Source organism: Tamandua tetradactyla, chromosome 6 (assembly GCF_023851605.1).
Source record: "Tamandua tetradactyla isolate mTamTet1 chromosome 6, mTamTet1.pri, whole genome shotgun sequence".
NCBI lineage: Eukaryota > Metazoa > Chordata > Mammalia > Pilosa > Myrmecophagidae > Tamandua > Tamandua tetradactyla.
Genome location: NC_135332.1, coordinates 32,873,390 through 32,894,898, shown reverse-complemented (window position 1 = coordinate 32,894,898; position 21,509 = coordinate 32,873,390). Strand labels below are relative to the sequence as shown.

General features: G+C 42.7%; 1 protein-coding gene across 2 annotated transcripts in view; it reads left to right on the top strand.

The window, feature by feature from the left end:
* CA10 (carbonic anhydrase 10) overlaps window positions 1-21,509 on the top strand; it is a 498,625-nt gene that overhangs the window by 382,138 nt on the left and 94,978 nt on the right. For both annotated transcript variants that reach the window (XM_077163066.1, XM_077163067.1), the window contains one exon: window positions 18,624-18,809. In XM_077163066.1, coding sequence (XP_077019181.1) covers window positions 18,624-18,809 — 186 coding nt within the window. The remainder of the gene's footprint in view (window positions 1-18,623; window positions 18,810-21,509) is intronic.

Here is a 21,509-nt window from a genome sequence, read left to right as displayed (position 1 = left end):
GAAAGAAGGCAATGATGGAGCATTGCTTTGGAAAGCTGAATTTCAATCCTAACCCTACACAGTCATTGTACAAGCCAGCCAAGATTCCAAGCTAAAATGAAAGTGTCATTTTCAGTGAGTTTTAAGAACTGCTTCTACCAAAAGCAAAATTAAAATAAAATTTAAAAAACATGAGGACATCTTTTTACATGGGTGTAGCCTGTGAAAATGCTACCCTTTTAGACTTTATCCCTACCCTAGCCTTTTCCCAACTAAAGTTGCAGCAAATAATCAGATTAAACCTGAGAGTCAATAAATGCAATGTAGTGGCCTGGATTGGAACCTAGAAGAAAAAAAGAGCATAAGTATGAAAACTGATGAAATCCAAATAAGGCTTGTAGTTTAGTTGATAGTGATTCATCAATGTTAATTTCTTAATGGTGGCAAATATATGATGGTTATGGAATTGCCAACACTAGGGCATGCTAGGTAAAGGGTATACAGGAATTCTCTGCACTATCTTTAAATCTAAAACTATTCCCAAAATAAAGTTATTTGAAAAAATTAAGATGATCAAATCTAGAGGTCATTGGGGGTGAATGTGAAATACTAGAAATTATGGGAGACATGGCATCCATCCAAAGGCCTGAGTGTGGAGTTCCCCTCTCCTCTTCTTGGCTGCTGCTGTAATTAAGTTCCTAACATCTCTGGAACTCAGTTTTCTCATCCCTAAATATGCACATAACTAAACTATCCTCCTGCAATTAGTATGAAGACTAAATGACAAAATATATACAATCCAACTGGCAATTAGCAAAAGTCAGTTCATATTAGTTAGATGTAGTCAACAGCTATAACAAGCTAAAAGTTGAAAGCCAAAGAAGGAATATTTTTTTTAAGTGGGAAACCCTTGCCACAGCACCTCCTGCAACTTCCGGAAGTCGGGGTGTCTCATTTCAAGGCCAGAACAACCTGAGAAGTTTTGCCTATTGTTGCCAATGAGGGAACTCCGGCTGCGGTTTGCAGAATAGACTTGACACAATCCTTTTCTCACCTTAAGTAAACAGCTAATTAACATATTATTTTGAGCACTCCCACCCATGGAAAATCCTCTTTTCACAAATGTATTTCCAACTTACTCGAATTAAGAACAACCTTACTTTCCTAGGTAAAAGCCATTATAGATGTGAACTGCTTCGAGAGAAAGACTCCCTGATTCTGTTTGTGGCTTATTTTTCCTTATCTCTGGTGTTGGAGAAATAAATAATAAGTAAACAAAAGTAAGCAACCTGGTATATTCATTTATCTCTCCACCTCCCTGCAAATAAATAGATTGCCTAGGAAATGAAATGTCACTTAAGGAAACTACCACTCAGAGAAACTGAGTCACTTGACCAACACCGTGCAGCCTCATAGCGGGGAGGCCAGATCTCGAACCTGACTCCAGGAATTGTCCTCTTTCCTGCTACATTATCTGTTCACTCCCACCAGAGTCGACTTGGAAGATGTTGGTGGAAGCTCAGCCTTTCCCGGCTACCGTCCCTCCAGAGCCAAAATTCCTAGCCTAGCTGAATAGCAAACTAAAGGATCCTCAGCTCCCTTGTGGAGCCTTGTGACATTTATTGCTATACACTTTTATCTTTAAAGCAGGTGCCTTTTTCACCCTTGGGGACAGAGTACAGAATCAGGCAATTCCACCAGGTCTGGCCTTGGAGTCCTTCTCTTAAAGGAGCTGTGCTTTAAAAAGGCTGGAGCCTTTTAAAGAGACACCCCTTGGGCTGGGCTGCCCTTGTCCTCTCCACCATAAAGCACCTGGACCTGCCCTAAACCACATGGCGATCTAGAATCGGCATGCATTCCCAGCAACCTTTCTTGCTTCCAAGTCTGAGTCCTGGACTCCTTTGCTGCCCAGCACTCCTATTTTTTGAGTCCTGCCGGCCTCCCCTAAAGGATCCCATGCCTTTGCAGTCTGAATCTCACACTTGATACTGCTTGCCTAGTTCTGACCTCAGCTTCTCTTCTTGGCCACAGTTCATACTTCGCTCCTGACTTTTCCAGATATCCGTCTGCTGTCCTTAGCCTTTGCAGCTCTCTGGATCCTGTACCAATGCCGTCACAGGTTCCTGACACTCCTGCTGGGTTACCTAGCCTGTGTGCCAGGTTGCACACACACATACACACACACACACACACACACACACAGCTGCCTGCCTTGCAAGGCCCTTATTAGCATTAAAAGATGCCAAGTTTCAGGAATAACCAGGCTTCTTGGTTACAAGTAAATCTGAGATCACTGCATTAATGCAGTAATGGAAATATAATGAAGGAATTTATAGTCCCTGAAAGACAGTATCTGCCACACAAACCCCATGGGGCACCTCCAGACAGTAAGTACAGCTCCACGCCTCTAATTCCTCTGGCCCACAATTATCTCGGGAGGCCCATGACCCTGCAGTTCTCCCTATTAAAAGTATATTTCCTTACAAAATGCTTTATTGAATCGCATCATTTTGATCACTGGAAAATGACATATTGGGCTCATTAGCCAGGAAGTTGGATGGTTAATTTATGAGGTTTCCTCAGAGCCTGTCCCAGACCACTCATCGAGGGAGCTAAGCAGCCCACAATGAGATGGAAGAAAGTTACTCCGGCAGCGTTGCTTTATTTTTCTCTCATTACAGGGATAATGAACAAAATACACTCCCGGTGAAGATACTGCTTTCCACTCCCACCGCCCCCCCTCCAGTGGTTTTGCTTTATTGCAACCCGATACCATTTGATGGGCAAACAATCTTATTCTGCTCATTAGCACCGTTTCTTGTTTAAAATGCTTCCACTGCTGAGATGAAAAGACGATCTGAGTCTTCGCCTTTATCTCTAATATTTAAAACTGTTCACACAACCTTTTAAAAATCAAATATTGATGCTGCTACCTGTTGTTCTTCAAAGTGGAGCAATTATATTGCAGGCCCTTTGCGGTGAAGCTACCTTTATTTGAAACGGGAATAGGGATGTGAGGGAGCTGTTTCACTTCCCTCTCCACGGCCCAGCTCCCTCCAGCTGGGGATAAGGAAGCTGGGAGGGACACTTGGCTCTTATCAAAGAACTATGCTGAGGCAACCTCCCAAAGGCACCTAGTGTCCAGGCTGACAGAAATGCAAGGAGCATTCTCCAAGAAGATTCTACACAGTGGTACTGTGCCCTTGTAGCTCCTAAGCTCTCAGCCAGGTTGCCCCTGGAAGCCAGCTTCCTTCAACCTCTGCAACCTAGATTTTTGGGGAGTAGCAATTCTGGGTAAAGGAGTGGCTCTATACTGCCCTCTACTGTCAGTGGCCGGAAGCTACATGAGAAATGTGGTCCTCAACTGCATTGGGCAGAATCTTACTGAAGACCTGACTTTTCCTGGGGGACCTGGGATGTCGAGATGATGCCGTGGGAACACAGGGTGAGGTCCCTGCCCATTAAGACCCATGGAGAGGCCTCCAGGGACTTCGAGGCTGAATCTTGAAGAAAGAGAAAGGGTTTGCCATTCAGAGGGTCAAAAGACGCAACCCAGGCCTAGCTGGGAAAGGCCTGAGGGGCCGGGGGTGTGAACTGTAGGCATGAACACTTGGGAGCCAACCCAGGAGTTTAGTTGAGATAGTGCATATCGTCAGTTTTTAAGATGTACATTTTCATTTTATGTCTTAGCATCTCTTTGGGAGGCCTCTTACAAATGGTGGTGTGTCACAATTTTATTTGCAGTATTTTTTTCTTTTCAAGGTGGGACATAAAATCAGTGTGTTTTACAATCTCTGGCATCAGATTTGAGGAAATACAGTAAAATAAGAGCTTAAATTGGGCAGCAGCTGTGGAAATGAAAAGGGGACGCATTATAGAGATTTTGAAGGGGGGAGTCTTTAAACATTGGTGAAGATGTGGAGGATTCCTCTATGAAGTGTGTGTGTGTATGTCTGTGTGTGTGTGTGTGTGTGTGTGTGTGTGTGTGTGTGTGTAGAAACAAATGGAAGGAACTAGTAAAAAACAGTTTTGCTGGGAGTATTTTAAGTTCCTTGACAATAAAAGAGGTAGAATTGTGTAACAGAATGGAGTCATGAAATCACCTCACTGAACGAAACTGTGAGAGGTTTTTCACTGGACCAAGATAATAGAAGGGAACCAGGGAAAGGTGTGGAAATGGATGAGATGGTTTCTCTTTGAGCCTCTGGGTTTATGATTGCCTTTTGCTTATAGGAAATGGGAGCACAGCATTGTATTTAATTGCCCGAATTCATCTGATGAATCCACTCTCCTGTTATCAGCTGAATCAATTGTACAAATAACTTCTGAACCACTCAGTACCTCTGTCATGGATGAGATTGAAGCATATGATTTGCTTTCTCGTGCTGGATACCCAGAGAGCCACTTTTAGGATTGCTAGACAACAACAAAGAATGTCTCCCGGCCCCTCACAATACACACACCACTGCCTTCCCACAGTAGACGTTTGACTATATTAAGGACAAAAAATAGGCTGATGTAACTGTTGCTTTGGAATCATAAGACAGAATATCAGTTGTGTGAAATTGAGCTACGTTACTGAGGTATTGGTTATTGCGGTGCTTAACCTCTCATTCCTAAGGTGAGATTCCAGCTAATGCTGCCAGCTATTTGATCATTCATTGGGCTTTTCTTGGTTGTTGAGTTTTAGATTTCATTCCTGTTAGTCAAAGACTGGGAGAGGGGGAGAAAGGAGCTGTCAGTGGAGGTGGACATGTGGTGCTCAGCCTACAGTGGGGCACCAAAATGGGGACTCTCCCTTGTAAAGAAAGGCAGCCTGTCTAGGGAATCCGCACAGCAGACTAGGACATGCCTGCCAGAAATTGTTTCTTTAGGAAAAGCATCCTTTTCTAATGTGATTTCACAGGACAGTGGAAAGAGGCAGACATAAGGCGTTCAAATCCAGCCTCCTTTTCTTGCCGGCTGTGTGATCTGAGCAAGTTCTTTAATCCCTCGGAGCCTCGTTGGCCTTATTTAAAAGACAGCGACAATGATACTTCGTACCTCACGGGTTTCTGTGAAGAGCAATCAGGGGCACCTAGGTAAAGCACTAGCAGAGCATAAGTCCCATTGCTCCGGTCCAGGCCCCCCTACCCCGGTCACAAATGCCCTATAGGAGCCCCCATTTCTGGCCTTCATATCCCAGCCCTCCAGCCTCTCTGAGTGGTTGCTTCTGCCGGTCCCTGTCTGGACCCCATGTTCTCCCGGGTCCTCGAGGATGCTGCTTCTTATTCTGGGGACTTCTGGACACACACCTCCTGCCCACACTCCAAGGCCCGTTTGAAATGCCGGCTCCTCTGGAACCTTCCCTGGTACCTCATGTCTCCCTCCTCAGAGCCAATACGGCGGCTCAGTGTGCCGACCTCACGGGGTCTTTCACCCATACGGCTCTGACACTTACTTGCTCTGTGACCTATTACACCCTTGCCGAGCCTCAGTCTCTTCATCAAAATGGCGATAATGAAAATGTCTGATTCCTGGGGCAGTGACAGGGTTAAGTTGCTAATGTATGGACAGTGGCAGATGCAGAGCCTGAGAGATGGTAATGATGATGCATTATTATTATTATTATATCTAGATGGGACCTCCGTCATAAATGCAATTGCTTGCTTGCTTCTAGAAAGGTCACCTGCTGTTTCCAGAAATCTGTGTCTTTTCACCCGCTCACTTGTTAAGCTGCAGTAGTGGATGGCAGCAGAAGCGAAGCCAATAACAAATGCATCAGTGGTTGGAGTCCTATTTGGATTTCAGTTGTAGATAATATTTATCAGCTTAAGACCCTAAGCCTTGCTTCCAGGGCACAAGAAGGGGTCATTACGCTTGTAGACCCACTAAGAAATGCAGAGCACGTGAAAACTTGACAACAGTGTGAAATACGCAGACGGTCAGTGATAAGACTAAGAGCTTTGGTGGAAAAGAATTAATAACTGACGTTGTTAGGAGCAGGCGCTGCCTAATCTTGGGAGCAGGGAGCAGTGCGATGGGAGCTCATGAGAATTCTACCTTTGTGCTCCCAATAAACACACCTGGGAGCAAAGGCATTCCCACATTTATGTCATTTCTCGTTTCAACTTATTTCATGACTTTCATATTCAGATAAGTTCTTAGGAGAAATAGTAAGAGGTCCCTAATTTAGATAATGAGACACATTATTCATTCCTAGTAAATAGCACTGTGCCATGCTTTGTGGGTTTCAGAGTACTGGTAAGTTGTGACTACCAACTGAGGTGACCGCCATTTGGCTGCTTCCATGCATGGTCACCCCGTAACACTTGTATGAATCACACACATGCATACACACACACACACACACAAACCTTCAGTAGAGAAAGGGGGCTGTCTACTTGTGTGGAAATCAGAGCTGAGTTGCTGGCACTAGATTCCTAATTTATTCCAGGAGTGTTTTAGTGCTCCTTAAAGTATGGCATCCTCAGCAGCTCCCCCATAGGCCCACCCCTTAGTATAGCACTGCTTGCTTGAGGAAGAACAGAGTGGAAAGAAAGACTGGCCAGGCTGCTCTGTCCAATATAGCAACGAACCACACTTGACTATTGAGCACTTGAAAAGTGGTTATTCTGAATCCAGATGTGCCGTGAATGTCAACTATACATCAAATTCCAAAGACGCCTGATTTTTCAAAAATGTAAACCATCTCATTAATAATTTTGTGGTAATTATATGTTTTGAAATGATGGTGTTCTGGATATATTGGGTTAAACCACACATATCCTTAGTGTTAATTTCTTCTGTTCCTTTTTACTTTTGATGTAGCCACCAGAAAATTTAGGATGGCCTCTGTGGCTCAGATTCTAGTTCTAATGGACAGAGCTGCTGTAGGTCATCTCCTGGGTGCACATCACAGCCAGCATGCTACAGCTCAGATTCGCAACCCATGTGAGTGTCTGGTCCACAGAGAATCTTATTTCATCATTTGAATAATTTTATTTACTTTTAAATTTTGAACAATACAAAAGGGCACAAAATTGAAAAGTGAGTCTTGCAGCCCACCCCTTCTTTTTTCGGTTTCTCTTGTGCATCCTGTATGCACTTCCAGAGATATCCAAGAGATGGGACCCATGCTCCCTGAAGGCCCTGCTGTGGCACCACTCCCCGTTGTCCTATACCCAGCTTGCCTCAGTTATTTGCATTACCTGCAGCCACTGTGGACATTTATTTTTTAATTGTGTGCTGTATAGCAGGGGTCACATTTCATTCTTTTTCCATGTGAGTATCCTGTTATTACAGCACCATTTGTTGAAATTTTTGTTTATTTGTTTGTTTTTGTTGGTTCATTTGTTTGTTTTGGGAAGTGCATGGGCTGGGAATGGAACCTGGGTCTCCTGCAATAGGAGGCAAGAATTCTACTGATGAACTACCCTCACACCCCCTGCTGTGGACATTTGAACATATCCTAGAGGGTGGCAGTTCACGGTGGGCAAGAGTCAATTGGGGCAAGAATACTATGGGAGACAAATGATAAATAATTAATTTGCACACAATGAAGAGGTGAATGAGCAAAGCAACTCACTATCTAACTTCCCTTACACATTTGCTATTTCTAATTTCTTTGATAAACCGGCATCAAGGATTCGAACACATGACCAGGACCCAGAGACACCCACAAGGGGATGTTAAGAAGCAGGTCTTTGTATCCTGCCAGTGTCTTTGGGCCATTGTGTTCCACAGACACCCCTCAAAAAGCATTTTCCTCTTTAGAGATGAAATAACTGGAGATTGGGAGTTATTTTCCCAAAGTGCTATGAATCAGGGATTGAATTAAATGACATTAAGCTAGAAATAACCTTTTAAGGCAAGTTTTATTGTGTTAATTAAGGCAGCCTAACTTGAATTTCCACAGGTTAGAGAAAAGCAGTGGGCAGAGATGAATCGATGTATAGCCCACTTCATATATTTAGAAAGAGCTTTAGTGCTTCCATCCTTAGAATTACTGAAGTGTTTCCTTAAGGCTGGAGGATGGGGAAAAGATAGTGAGACAATTACTCGATACTACTGTGCCCCTGCCCCTGGCCCTGGGCACCTGTCACGTTCAGTTAAAATGAACATCAAGAGAAGCCTAGCAGAGGAAAAGGTGGAGTCCTGAGACCCCCTCAGATTTTGGGCCAGGCACCCAGGTGATGCCCAGGCTTATCCTTGTCCATTTTTTCAACAAACAGAAAGCAAGCATTGTGCAGGGGTATAAATATATTTATACACACACACACACACACACACACACACACACAAGTGCAAAAAAAAAGGTATGCTCAACCAAAGTTTGATTTGGGCAGATACATGGGTAGCTAGGGGGGGCTCCCAGCCCGTGAAAAGGTCTGAGGCTCAGTCGTTTCCATCCAGGCAACTCTTACCAGTTCATTAGAGGGTGTCACCTTGGCTCTGGTGGCTCTATCCAGTCGGCACAGGATTCCAGCCGCTCACTAAGGAGTCAAAAAGACTGGATGCAGACAAGCAACGATGAGGGGTTTGGCGAGAACTCTGTGTACTATCAAAGTCCTAGGGGGCCAAGGTGTAAAGCAGAGTGTTAGTGCAGGTGGGGGATTTGGAGAACTCACCGAGAAACGGAGCCTGAGCCGCAGTCATGAGACTGGGCGTGTTTGTGTAGGGTTAGGGGAAGTGTGGTAAAGCAGAAAGAGAGGGACTCTGAAGTCAGACAGTCTGCGTTCAAACCAAGGCTCTTTAACACAGCTTGGATCATACTGGGTGAGTCCCACAACCTTCTGTGCATCAGTGTGTCATCTGGAAAATGAGGCGATCACATCTACTTATCCGGCATTGGGTAGGGATTTAATATGTCCCTAAGGCACCTAAGGAGACACATAAGACAAATTATTGAAATTAATTATTATAATAAATATAATTAATTATAATAAATCCATCACTGATATTATAATTAATAGTATACAATATTACAGTATTAAAATAACAATACTAAATTATTAAAATCGTTGGTTGGCAGTAGTGGCTCAGTAGGCAGGTGGTACACAAGGCTCACACCTGGAAACCCGGATACCAGGACTATAATGGAAAATTCATTTGAAACACCACTCCCCGGGGTCCCCCTTCCTGGTCAGGAATGATTCAGGCACTGTGCAAGCCTCCGTGCAATAGAAGGACTTCAGTGTCAGCAGCTAACTGTGGCATGAGCATGCTCAGCCTGAGGCCAGCCAGCAGCCCACTATCCCCTGGCGGCAGATGGAGAATGAGGAGCAGCGTTCTCCTCACGTAGCCCACACCTCTGAGGACCAGTCAGCACTTTTCGTGCCTATCCTCATTCCTCTGGTCCACCTCTTGAGCCCATCTTACTCTCAGCACGAATCCTGTTATTTCCCAAAAAGAGATCATGAGTCATGTACCTGCAAGATAGGTTCTATTTTTTTATCTCATTAACAATAATAGGATTCATAGAATAATAATAAGCAACACACATGATCATTTCATGTGGTTTTTCAGTGTCGACTCTCTAATCTTAGTCTCTTCACATAGGAGAAACAGACTGACATAGGTGGGTGGAAAAGAGAAGGACTGGAATAAAAGCAGCATTGCTAAGGGCGAAACCTCTGTCCTCCCTGAAGGATTGGGGATGGTGGATGAGATCTTGGAAGCACCTCTTCAACCCTCCTACCCAGCACAGTCCGTGTCAACACATCACTGTGGTCTGGTTCCATTTCCTTCCTTACCCACATCTCAGCCACTTCCTTCCTAACAGTACCATCCCAAGAGCTCCAAATATTTATAGTCTGCTTTCTTTCGAAGCTGCATTGCATAAATGCCTTCTCCTAAACTTCCACCCCCTTGATCTCCATTCTGTTTTCTCAATGTCTGATCCCTTGCAATGGACTCTACATAGCACAAAGCACATAGATTCATGGCACCGTCTAAATGTTATGTTCCAGATGTCAGGTTGAATTTTTCAATTTTGTTATGGATTATGGTATTAATGCATGCATACTCTTAATACTCAAATATTTCTGAGTTAGTATATATTTATGTAGCTTTCACATAAAATTACTTAAAGGAAAAATAAAAGCGTAAGAGAAAAGGGAAGTGTGTTGTACAGAATAAGAAACAGTGACAGTTGGTTGGTTTCTAGTTAAGGATCTACCAGTTACTAGCTGTGTAATCTTGGGCAAGTTACTCAACCTCGCCCAAGATTGAGTAAGTTTCCTGGTCTGTTTCCTGGTCTGTCGAATGAGAGGTTAAGCTTGATTATCTCTGTAGTTCTTTTAACTCTAGAAGTCCATCCTACCCTAATTTTGCCAATCCATGGGTATTCTATGCTACAGTAAGTCCGATGATTTGTTTCTGGTTGTTTCTGCCACATCATTTTTCCTTGCAAGGATGCCTCCAGGTGCCTTGTCAGGAAGCAGCCCACCAGCTTTTTGCATTCAGCCCTTTGGCATCCAGGGCTACTTTGCCGAAAACCAGACTAAAAAATGTTACTAAATCTCTTAGCCCCACTAATTACACTGCAATGCAGACCTATTACACACCTCAGCAGTGCAGTCAAAGATATATCACAGGAAACTTCAATTAGAAAGAAAGGACATCTAATTTATATGACATGGCTGTTGGACTTTCTTCACTAACCCCTCTTGGCATTAAACAGCCTTCCACTTTTATGGACTTGGCCACCCAATTGCTAAGCCAATGCTAAGACAGGCAGGTGTGACCCTTCTCTCAACTCTCAGCAAGTGGGGACTGGAATCACCCCTGCTGTTCTGGGTCTAGAAAACCCCACATGTATCCAGGCCAAGCTTTGCCAGATTAAACTCAACTAAGCACATCCATGTGGACACCAGATTTTGGCTTTAGGAATTGATCTCAAATCCCAGAAGTTGGTTAGTTATAAGCTCCATGGTTTCCCCAACACTCTTTCTGCCAACTTCTGCCTTCTCTTTCAAGAACCTTAGAATTTGGAATCAAACAGGCCTTGGTTGGAATTCTGGCTTTGCCAATTGCCAACTGTGGAGCTGTAGATAAAATCATTTAACCTCTTTGAGCCTCCATTTCCTCATGTGCAAAATACAAATAAGAGGGTGGGCCATGGTGGCTCAGCAGGCAGACTTCTCGCCTGCAATGCCACAGACCCGGGTTTGAGTTCCAGTACCTAGCCATGCCAAAAAAAAAAAAAAAATATATATATATATATATATATATATATATATATATATATATATATATGAATAAGAATACCTCCTTGCATTGACAGCATAAGGATTGAATGAGATAATGTGTGTTAAGGATCAAATCCGAGGCCTCAAATATACCACCACTGCTGATGATGTGGAGGCTATGTCACACCTATCAGCCCATCATATTGGCTCAAATCATACCGGAGGGCAACTGCTGGATAAGACTGTATCCTGAAGGCAAGAATGCCCTCACTCTTATGTTATGAGTGCACAGGGCTCATGTGCCAACTCCATAGAGAAAAATAATTTAAAAGACCATTATAAGATTTCTGATATTTACAGGCCACTGGGAAACAGGCAGGCGTCTCATGGTGGCTCTGATGTTGCTCTCTGACATAGTGGCAAGATAGTCATGAAGACTTTGGTTCATGAAGATTCTTTCTGAGTTCCAGTCCCCACAGTGGCTCTCTGTGCCCTGGAGCAGAAACTTGTCTGTAACCAGATTTCCTAATTTAAAAAATTACATGGTATCTGACATGTAGCAAACCCTCCAAATTTGAGAGTGCTCTCCACTTGCTCTCCTGACCAACTACATTGAAAATGTAAGAAATTCTAGTGCAAGTTAGATGGCCATCTCTTCCCCTTACACAAATGAATTTCCGTTTTGCCTCAGCTACTCCGTTTGTGGTTACATTTCCATTTATACTGTGAGGAATTATTTCTGAGTATATTAGAGGAGATTTGGATCAGGGTCCTTGAGAGAGAATATATTAGAGACCACACACCAACCAAGCAACTACTTTTGAATCTTTTGGAATTTCTTAAGATAGGATTTACTTGAGCTTAGCTTTCTGCCATAAACATCAGCCCTATGAGCATGATCTCCATTAAATTGAGAAATCTCCAGTATGTTTACTTTGTGAACTGTGTCTTTTGCGAAAGAAACACCTCCTTTTATCTCCTCTGGAAATATCCAGTTTGACTACCTCTAAGACCCCCAAACCATGAGGGACTCCAGAATGATCCTGAGGTCCCATCCACACCCAACAATGAATCTACCTTGTTACTCACAGAACGTTTGACAAGAAAAATTTTGTTTCTTTTGTGTAATTCAGAATTGAACATTGTTTCAAACTGACTCTCCTTCTATATTACTGAGGCTTAGACAACAATTTCTGTACCACTGACTTTTTAAAATTACATTATGTAGGAAATATAGACTATATATACCTAGAAAGAATATGTACAGAGAGTATGTGTGTGTGCACGTGCGTGTGTGTGTGTGTGTGTATATGTAGATATATCTATATAAAATAAACCTGCTGCATGTGGCATCAGCATAACCCTTGGGCTAAGAGCTATTTGTACAGATAGTAAAGAAAGCAAATGGGATTTGTAGACAAGCAATCCCAAACACAAATCTCTGTGGCATTCCCAAAGGCATCAGCCTGCCTCTTAAAGAAAACATCGTTATATTTGCATTGTTAGGTAATCATCTGTGCAATCTCATAATTTCCAGTGGTTGAGAGTACAGGTTTTATAGACAGAAATACCCCACCTCTCCCACTTATGGCCTGTTTGCCTCTTGGCCAGAAAGTACCACGAAGCCAGGTGGGGCAGGGAGGCCTTGTGCCAGGCCACCACCCCGACTCCACACATGGACTGCCCCAATGTCTCCCCACCCAAGAGAAGCAAATGGCATGAGGCTGAGTACCAGGCTGGGTTTGGTGAGAGGGAAATTGCGAGGATTAACAAAGGAAATTCAAGTTTGGAACTTCACACTGCAGCTGACACCAAGCAAGTGTTCAATCCAAGATGCCAGCTGTTATAAGCAGGATCACTGCTAACTTTCAAAGAATGAAAATTGTCCATACCTTAAAAATGTACCGACCAAAATATTTTCCTCTAATACAGCAGCATCACCACAATGAAAGAAGAGATGAGCCAATTGATAAGTGATCTTGGCTAATAGTGAGCTGCTACAAAACACTGTACTTTGCTATATGAGGACGTTCAATTTTACAAAATGAATAAATTGACGGTAATTTTTTGCTTCACTTTTAGAATATATTGCTTCTAGATGATTTCAAGTTATCAAGATAATATTGATTGACACACCAGCTCTGTAGAGCACCTATGAACTGCTTTCCTTAATGCATGTAGCTCCAACAAGCCCCAAACCAATATCAATGTTTGCAGATGAGGAAACCGAGGAACTTCCTGACCCGCAGGCTTTTCCCAAGCCACCTTCTTAGATGAACTTCAGCAGCTTAGTGCCCAATTCTAGCCCTCTATTTGCCTGAAAGAATCCTGATGCATCTGGAATTGCCTAAGACCTGCATCTACAGACCAGAGAAGAAATAAAAATTCTCAACCTATTTTCACCTGAAATGAGCTAAGATACTTGCATTTATTCACATCAAAACCAATGGACTCAGAATCAGAAGACCAGGGCTTGCCACTGCCAGTTGTGTGATCCTGGATAAGTCACTGAACCTCCGCCAACCTCATTTACTTTCTCATTTGTAAAATGAGCATCACACATATCTCTCACTTCATTTTCTAGTGAGTTGAAATAAAACAAACAGGAGAACTGTGGGACAACCACAGGCAACCCAGATGTCCCCTGCAGCTTTAACTTCTCCACTCAGCTCAGTTTCCTGGTCTGCAATAATACAACTTTTTCCAACATGCTGGGCACCAAAGTAGTTCATTGCAAACCCAGTAATTAGCATTACAGACAAAATGACACTGCTGCAATGTTAATTACTACAGTGCAGATGTACCATTAGATATCATACATAATGTTGTCAAGCCCTTATTTTTAAATTAAAGTGCAACAAACCATACCTCAGCTACACAGCTTTTTTTGATTAATACAAATTAATGTTATTTCAGTGTCTAGGAAAAGGATGGGAATAAAGGGGGCATTGCTTCTAATTGGAAGGGCACACAGGCGAATGGTAGGATTTCAGGTGGATTCCCCTTAACTTCCTGCCCCCAACTCTAGTCTCTTCATAATGGAGAGTGTGAACTCCTTGAGGGTAGCGACCACACCTGGTTTGGTTACCATTCTATCCCCAGCACCTAGCACACAGTCAGGTGCAGCAAATACTTCTTGAATCACAGAAGGGAGGGAGGGAGGAGGAAGTTGTGTGTGCAGAAGAGGTTTAGAAGTGGAGCAGGAGAACGGGAACACACAGTAGTTTGTTCCTGACTTCCCTGGTTTTGTGTTTGCTTCGTGGCTTTCAAAATAATCCTGTATGCATTCCATGTCTGAGCCTTTAAAATCTCCGGCAAGAGACAAGTGAATCATCACAGTGCAGGAGTCAGAGTTCTTTTTGTGACTTTTAGCAAACAGCATTATATTCTAGCAGACTCTGAGCAGTGGGCAGGACCAATGCAGGTACCCAGTCAATGGGGAAATGTTATCTTTTAGTTAATGAAACTGAGGCTCTAAGAAATTAAGGAAACTACCCAAAGTCATGCAGCTTACTAGAGGTGGATTGCAGGTCTTTTGACTCCAGAGCCCCAGATTCTTCCATCTACTAAGTGCCAGTGTTTCTAAGTCCTGAGAAAATTCAGACAAGCATATGACATGGTCCCCACATTTTTTTCATTGGGTAACCGTTCTCTGAGAAACAGTGGACAGACCCAGAGTATTTCTAGAAGTTCAGGGAAACCCGAGATACTTCTCCAGTGTTATAGAGCATACATGCTTTAAGAATTCAGAACAGCTCCTTTTGTGCTGCTTTGAATACCCTAGAAGCCTGTGGATGTTACTGGATTGAGTCTCATCTTATGTGCTTAACGTCATTCAAAGAGAATTACAGAGATCCAGGCTTTGCTCTGTGGGATTCTACTCTCCACAGCAGATGGACGTGTAATACCTACTAAATGCTATAATAATGTGTACACCATTTGACCCAGAATTTGCCTAATAAAATGTCCCTGGATTAGTAGTATATCCCTAAATTGCAAAGGATGTTCACTGTACTATTTTTTGCAATAGAGTAAAAGTGGAGGCAATGTAAAGAATCAAAAATAAGACAAGTATTTTTACAATGGAATATTATGAGACCCTTTCAAAATGATATTGCAGAAGAATAATGACATGTAAATAAATGCATGCATGTTAGTGAAAACTATAGTCATATATATATACACACATGTGAAAATCATTTATATAGGTGAGTATACATATGCATACATAAAATGATCTCATAAAAGCATAGGCATATATAGTTGTGTGTGAGAAGTATTCATGCCAAAATATTAGTGGTCTTTATTGGTGAATTGGTAAATTGTGGCTGATTTTTATTTCCTTGAGCTGTTTCATATCTTCCAAACTTTATATAATGCGTGTATGTTATCTTAATAATTACAAAAAATAAATTTTATTTAAAAGCAAGTGTGCTGTCAAACATGAAATTGAGTTAAACCATTGTATTGCAAAAAAAAAGGCATAAAATGGGACATGAAAAGATAGGAAGGTCTCATTACCTCATACTATTTGTGCATTTATTTAGGACTGGACAACAAGAGTAGAGTGTTTGACATGGATCATTTGCATACAAGGAATAGATAACTTAAGAAAAAGATAAATTTATTGGTAAGATGGTGTTCCAGTTTGCTAGCTGCTGGAATGCAATATACCAGGAATGGAATGGCTTTTAAAAAAGGGGAATTTAATAAGTTGCTATCTCACAGTTCTAAGGCCAAGAAAATTTCCCAATTAAAGTAAGTCTACAGAAATGTCCAATCAAAGGAATCCATGGAGAGATACCTTGGTTCAGGAAGGCCATTGAAGTTCAGGGTTTCTCTCTCAAGTGAGAAGGCACATGGTGAACAGGGTCAGGGTTTCTCTCTCAAGTGGAAGGGCATGTGGTGAACATGGCATCATTTGCTAGCTTTCTCTCCTGGCTTCTTTTCATGAAGCTCCCCGGGAGGTATTTTCCTTCTTCATTTCCAAAGGTCGGTGGCTGGTGGACTCTCTGCTTCTCATAGCTATTTCGTTCTGCTCTCTCTGAATCTCCCTTTCCCCAAAATGTCTCCTCTTTTATAGGATTCCAGTAAACTAATCAAGACCTACCCAAATGGGTGGAGACATGCCTCCACCTAATCCAGTTTAACAACCACTCTTGATTAAATCACATCTCCAGGAAGATGATCTAATTACAGTTTCAAACATACTATACTGAATAGGGATTAAAAAAACAGCTGCCATTACAAAATGGGATTAGGATTAGAACATGGCTTTTCTAGGGTACATACATCCTTTCAAACCAGCACAGATGGAAAGTATTTATGTAAGCACAGCACAGGCCTCTTGAAGGGACTGGAAAAAGGAAATGCAAGAGAATTTGGATCACAAGTTGTAATTTTCTCCATCTCTCTCTCTCACTCTCGCTCTCTCAGAACTCTGTCTTGCTTGGCACATCTGCTTTGTTCTTCTCTCTCCCTGGTCTGACTTTCCAGCTGCTTTGGGCTCTAAGAGGATGGCTGTCAACCCTTTGTAACCTTCCAGTTTAGGCCTTCAATACAGACTGTCCGAAGTTTCTGTTTATAATTCCAGATTCAAAGGTGAGAGAAGCTGATTGGCTCAGTGTATGTCAGTTAATTTTTGCTACGTAACAGACCACCCCAAAATTAAGTGGCTTGAAATAACCAATTTAATTCCCAAGCCAATGGATCAGAGGTTAGTTCCAGTCTGGGCTGCGCTAGGTTGACTTTGGCTGAGCCAGTCAGCTAGTGGGTCGGTTGTGGAATGGTTGGTCCAGGATGGCCTCTTCTGGTCCTCTATATGTCTCATCTCTAGCAGTCTAGTGCACACTTGTTGGCATGATGATTTCATGATTCCTGTAAAGAGAAAGGAAGCATGCAAGGTCTCTAGGGGCCAAATCTCAGAACTAGAAGGTTGCACCCATTGCAAGCTACTGGGAAAGCAAGTGGCAAGGCCACCCTAGAACCGAGGGTTGGACTCCTATCTTGATGAGGGCAGCTACAAAGTCACCTTATAAGGGGTAAAAGTACAGGGAGGGGAAGGATTTGGGCCATTTTTGGAATCCATACATAACACCCCAGGGACTCAGGCTGTTACATACTCCATCTGCAGCTGTATCACATTTACATACTTCCACGTAACCTCTTTGGTTAATACAGTAGGGGAAGAGAGAGACTAGAAAACTGCCCACAAGCATTTTACTGTTTCAAACTAGAAGTGGCTAGGCTGAAACAGTGTCTCCTTACAGCCCATGGCCAACACTGCAAAAAGGCATAAAATGGGACATGAAAAAATAGCAAGGTCTACGGTAAGATGGCAGGGAAATGAGTCAATGAAATATTTGATGAGTATTAATGTCTCTGCCACTGTGAGAAATCCACAGAACTAAACTGATTTATCACTCACAAGACCGGTGTCAGAAAGGTGGAGGGGGCAGGTGAAATTTAGTGTTCTTTAGAGTAAATACGTGCAAACCTTGTCTAATGAAGGTACCAGAGGCTATGCGAAGCCCCTAAGGAATCCCTAAGATGGAAGGCTGGGTTAAAAGGAGTCAGAGTAAGCAGGAAGAAAGTCCAAGTAACTCATGTCCAAGAACCTGGAAGCATTCCATCCAGGTCCGTGCAAAGCTTCCTGAAGTCAGCCCAGGAGAAAAGGCAGAAGGGGCATGGGTGGGAACCAGAGTGCTAGAAAAAATTGTTGGGAGGTACTAAGATTACAGTCAGGAAAATGAAGCAGAGATCAAGTCCAAAGAAGAAAAAAGATGGAGAAAAAAAAAAAAAACAGCAAAGCAGTAATGTCAGAAACCTGGAGAGTCTGAAGCAAGGCGGAATTGGGAGTGAGGCATAAACCTGGGAATCTGAAAAGGAAAGCCTGTGTGAATCTCTTTAGTTCAGCAGTGAGGCCACAAGCTCTGAGGAAAGATATAAACTCTCATTTAGCCCAACATGGGGTTGCAAGGGCTGGTGAGGAACCTCACCAAGATGCTCCTGACAAAGCACCTCAGACTTCATACGTAGGCCTTCGAACTCCCACTGGAGTTTGCTCCTATTAACCCATTGGTGTCCCTGTTTCTCAGTTCCCTTCTGAGCCTCTCACCCCTCTCCAATTTCTCACACCTGAATATTGAACTTCTGAAGCATCTCTACATTCCTAATAGCTATGGTAAGAGAGCCAAGCTACGTTTCATCTTAAGGCGTGATATATAAAATATCAGTCATACCTGATGAAAAGCCCCCTTTGGATTCCTGCCTAAAATTCCTAAATTACAATGCCATGCAAAATACAGCAGGGACTCCTCTGGGGAGGCTGTGGTTCCCTTCCTCTCATGGGGATTTAGCCTATTATCTTCCCATCCAAGAGGAAGCATGTGGCATTTGTCTAAGCACTGTGCTGGACTGATGAGGAATGGAAGGAAAGGAGCCCTGCTTAACCTGTCACTTGTTGTCTTGCAGGTCAGTGGGACCATGTACAATACTGGAAGACATGTGTCCCTCCGCCTGGACAAAGAGCACTTGGTCAACATATCAGGGGGGCCCATGACATACAGCCACCGGCTGGAGGAGATCCGGCTACACTTTGGAAGTGAGGACAGTCAAGGGTCAGAACACCTCTTGAATGGACAGGCCTTCTCTGGGGAGGTAAGCAAGTCTTTTGGAAGTACTGAGGTTAAGTGCCAACTACTAAGATTTGATGCCTGTTTATATCTGAGGTGAGCTACCAGATGGAACAATATCTCTTGAATCAATGAAATGAGAAGGTCTGTGCTTCCTTTCTCCACCTGTCCGTTGCAGATTGACAAGGAAGTCATAATGAGCTTCCGGTATTTTCCACAGAAAGCCACAGTGAGGCTGGATAGTTGTTTCTGTGGTGTTGATGCAGTTCTGCTGTGACTCATGTCCTGAGAACTCCCTGAAGCTTTATTTCTAACCTAAACTCTTATCATTCATGTACCTTTTCACTTACACTTTTCAGGGAAAACAGCCCAGATTCTGTGTTCCTCCCTTCAAGTAGAATAAGTCCTATTTGCACAAAACTGTAACATACTGTGAAATAAAATGTCAGACAACTAAAGAGTCTGCCTGAGTTTCTGCAGAATGGAAATGTCATCGTGTGCCACCATTAACAATGAGTGTCACTGTGCACCAGCATCAACCCGTACAGAATCTGTGCCACAGCAGTAAGCCAACCATAGTTTCAATGATAAGATGAGAACTACAAATTAAACAGATGTCCTCTGAGGCATGACACTTGGCAAGCAGGACATAATTAATTTGACCCATTTTACCTCTGTTATACCCCAAAGTGGTTATCACTTGAGATCAGGGTTCCTCCTATGCTCAAAACTCTAATAAGTAGGTTTCTGCCTTTACAAGTCCTAAATAAATGCTATCCAGGAAGGGCTTTGGAGTTACACAAGTATATGTCTTATTACTGACTTGGTTTGGTTTTGTTTTTGTCAAACTCATCTTTAAACCTGTTTCTAAGTGGCAAGTCCATACATTGAGAAATAGATCCATGAGCTTAATGAACCAAGTGGCCAGATTCTAATGTGTGCGCAAAATCTATCTACCGAGAACTTCCCTAGCTATTGTTCTATTCACCAGGGATACAGAATTAAAAAAAAGAAGAGCCCAAAGAGTGGTGTATTTAAATAGTAAGCTAAACTATCAGGCTGTAATGGGGATGTACAAAGGCCCCAGCGAGCTCAAAGGAAATAAGTGACAGATTTTACTTGAAGAGATCAGGGGAAGCTTCATGGAGGAGGTGCCTTTTGGACTGGGATGTGAAGAGATCAGGGGAAGCTTCACGGAGGAGGTGCCTTTTGGACTGGGATGTGAAGAGATCAGGGGAAGCTTCACGGAGGAGGTGCCTTTTGGACTGGGATGTGAAGAGATGGAATGGAGACTGATTTGAAGTCAAAAGACTGAATTTGTCCCTCCTGCTTTGATACACACTATGTGATCTTGGAAGTGTTATTTGATCCTTTTAAAGTCTCAGTTTTAATACTTCTCAAGGTTATTGTCAGAATTAAGTGGAATTCCAGATATAAGGAGCACTAGAAGTACTTGGTGATTGACAGAGAGTAAGGGCAAAGCTGGAAATGGGCATGGCATCTCAAGTTGAGGGACAGCAAGAGCAAAGACACTCAGACATGCCAGGGCACTGTGTGCTGGGAAACTGCACACAGAGTTCATGGAGTACATCACCTCTGATGACCAGTCACAGCTACAAAGCCTTCGGGCTTGAGTAGGGATATGAGCCTGATTCCTGGATTTGTAGGAAAAAATACTGGAATTGATTAGGGATGTCTGCCAAAAGTACTGAAAAGAGAAATTCTGGGAGTTGCCTGTCCGGTCCAAGTATGGTGAAAGCAGGGCAAAAACTCACAAATTGAGAGAAATGGGACTGCAGTCTAATTTATAGAATATTCAAAATTAGGTCAACTCTTCCTTTTAAAAATAAGATTATTTAAAACTTAGTGATTATTTTATTTTTGTTGGCTTATTTACTCATTTATTCACTTACTATAATTTCTTTGTTTTTCCAGTGCCTCAGAGTAGAAATAGTCATTAAGTGAATGAATAAAAGAGATGGGAAAAGTATAGAATGATATCAGGTTAAAATGTAGACTTCCTTAGAGGTGCTCATTGTTTCACTATGTAATGTTTCTTTGTAACTTGTATTGAAACTCAATTTTGGAGTAAATTGGTGCTTCCAGAATCCTCAGGGGAAGAATATAATACATTTGATCTCGTAGCGTATTACTTTTCTGTCTTACCCCAGACCAGAGGCATTAGGCTCTCCAGAGATGGAAGCTTCATTTTAAAGTAGGGTCTGCTGAGCAGATCTGTGAGGCACTGTCTCAACAGTCCATTATAAATAAACGTCTCAATGAATAAAGCACTTATACAGAGCTACAAATCATAATTAACTGGGGAGCATTTTCAAAATATTTACGTTCAGGTCCTTCCCCAAACCAGCTGTATCAGTCTCTGAAAACGGGGTCCAGTTATGGACATGTGTAAGAATTTTCCAAGAGCTCTTGGGTAGGAACCACTGTTTCAATTTCAGCCCATACTCTGCCTAATGAGGATCTACTCAACAAATCCTTACTGCATAAAATAGGCCACCCAGAGGCAGTTGCCTCCTGGGCGTGGCAAATCTGAGGTGCTATCTAGACTGGTGGAACTTGGACAACTGCTTCCCAAGTGAGGTGACCACACAGGCATCCATTGCTCCAAGGCAGGCTTGTGTTAGCATTAGCATAAGTACAGTTCTACCTTCCCCCTCAATATGAGTGGTCTCTAGACAACCTAGTGTGGGTTTAGGTGCAGAGA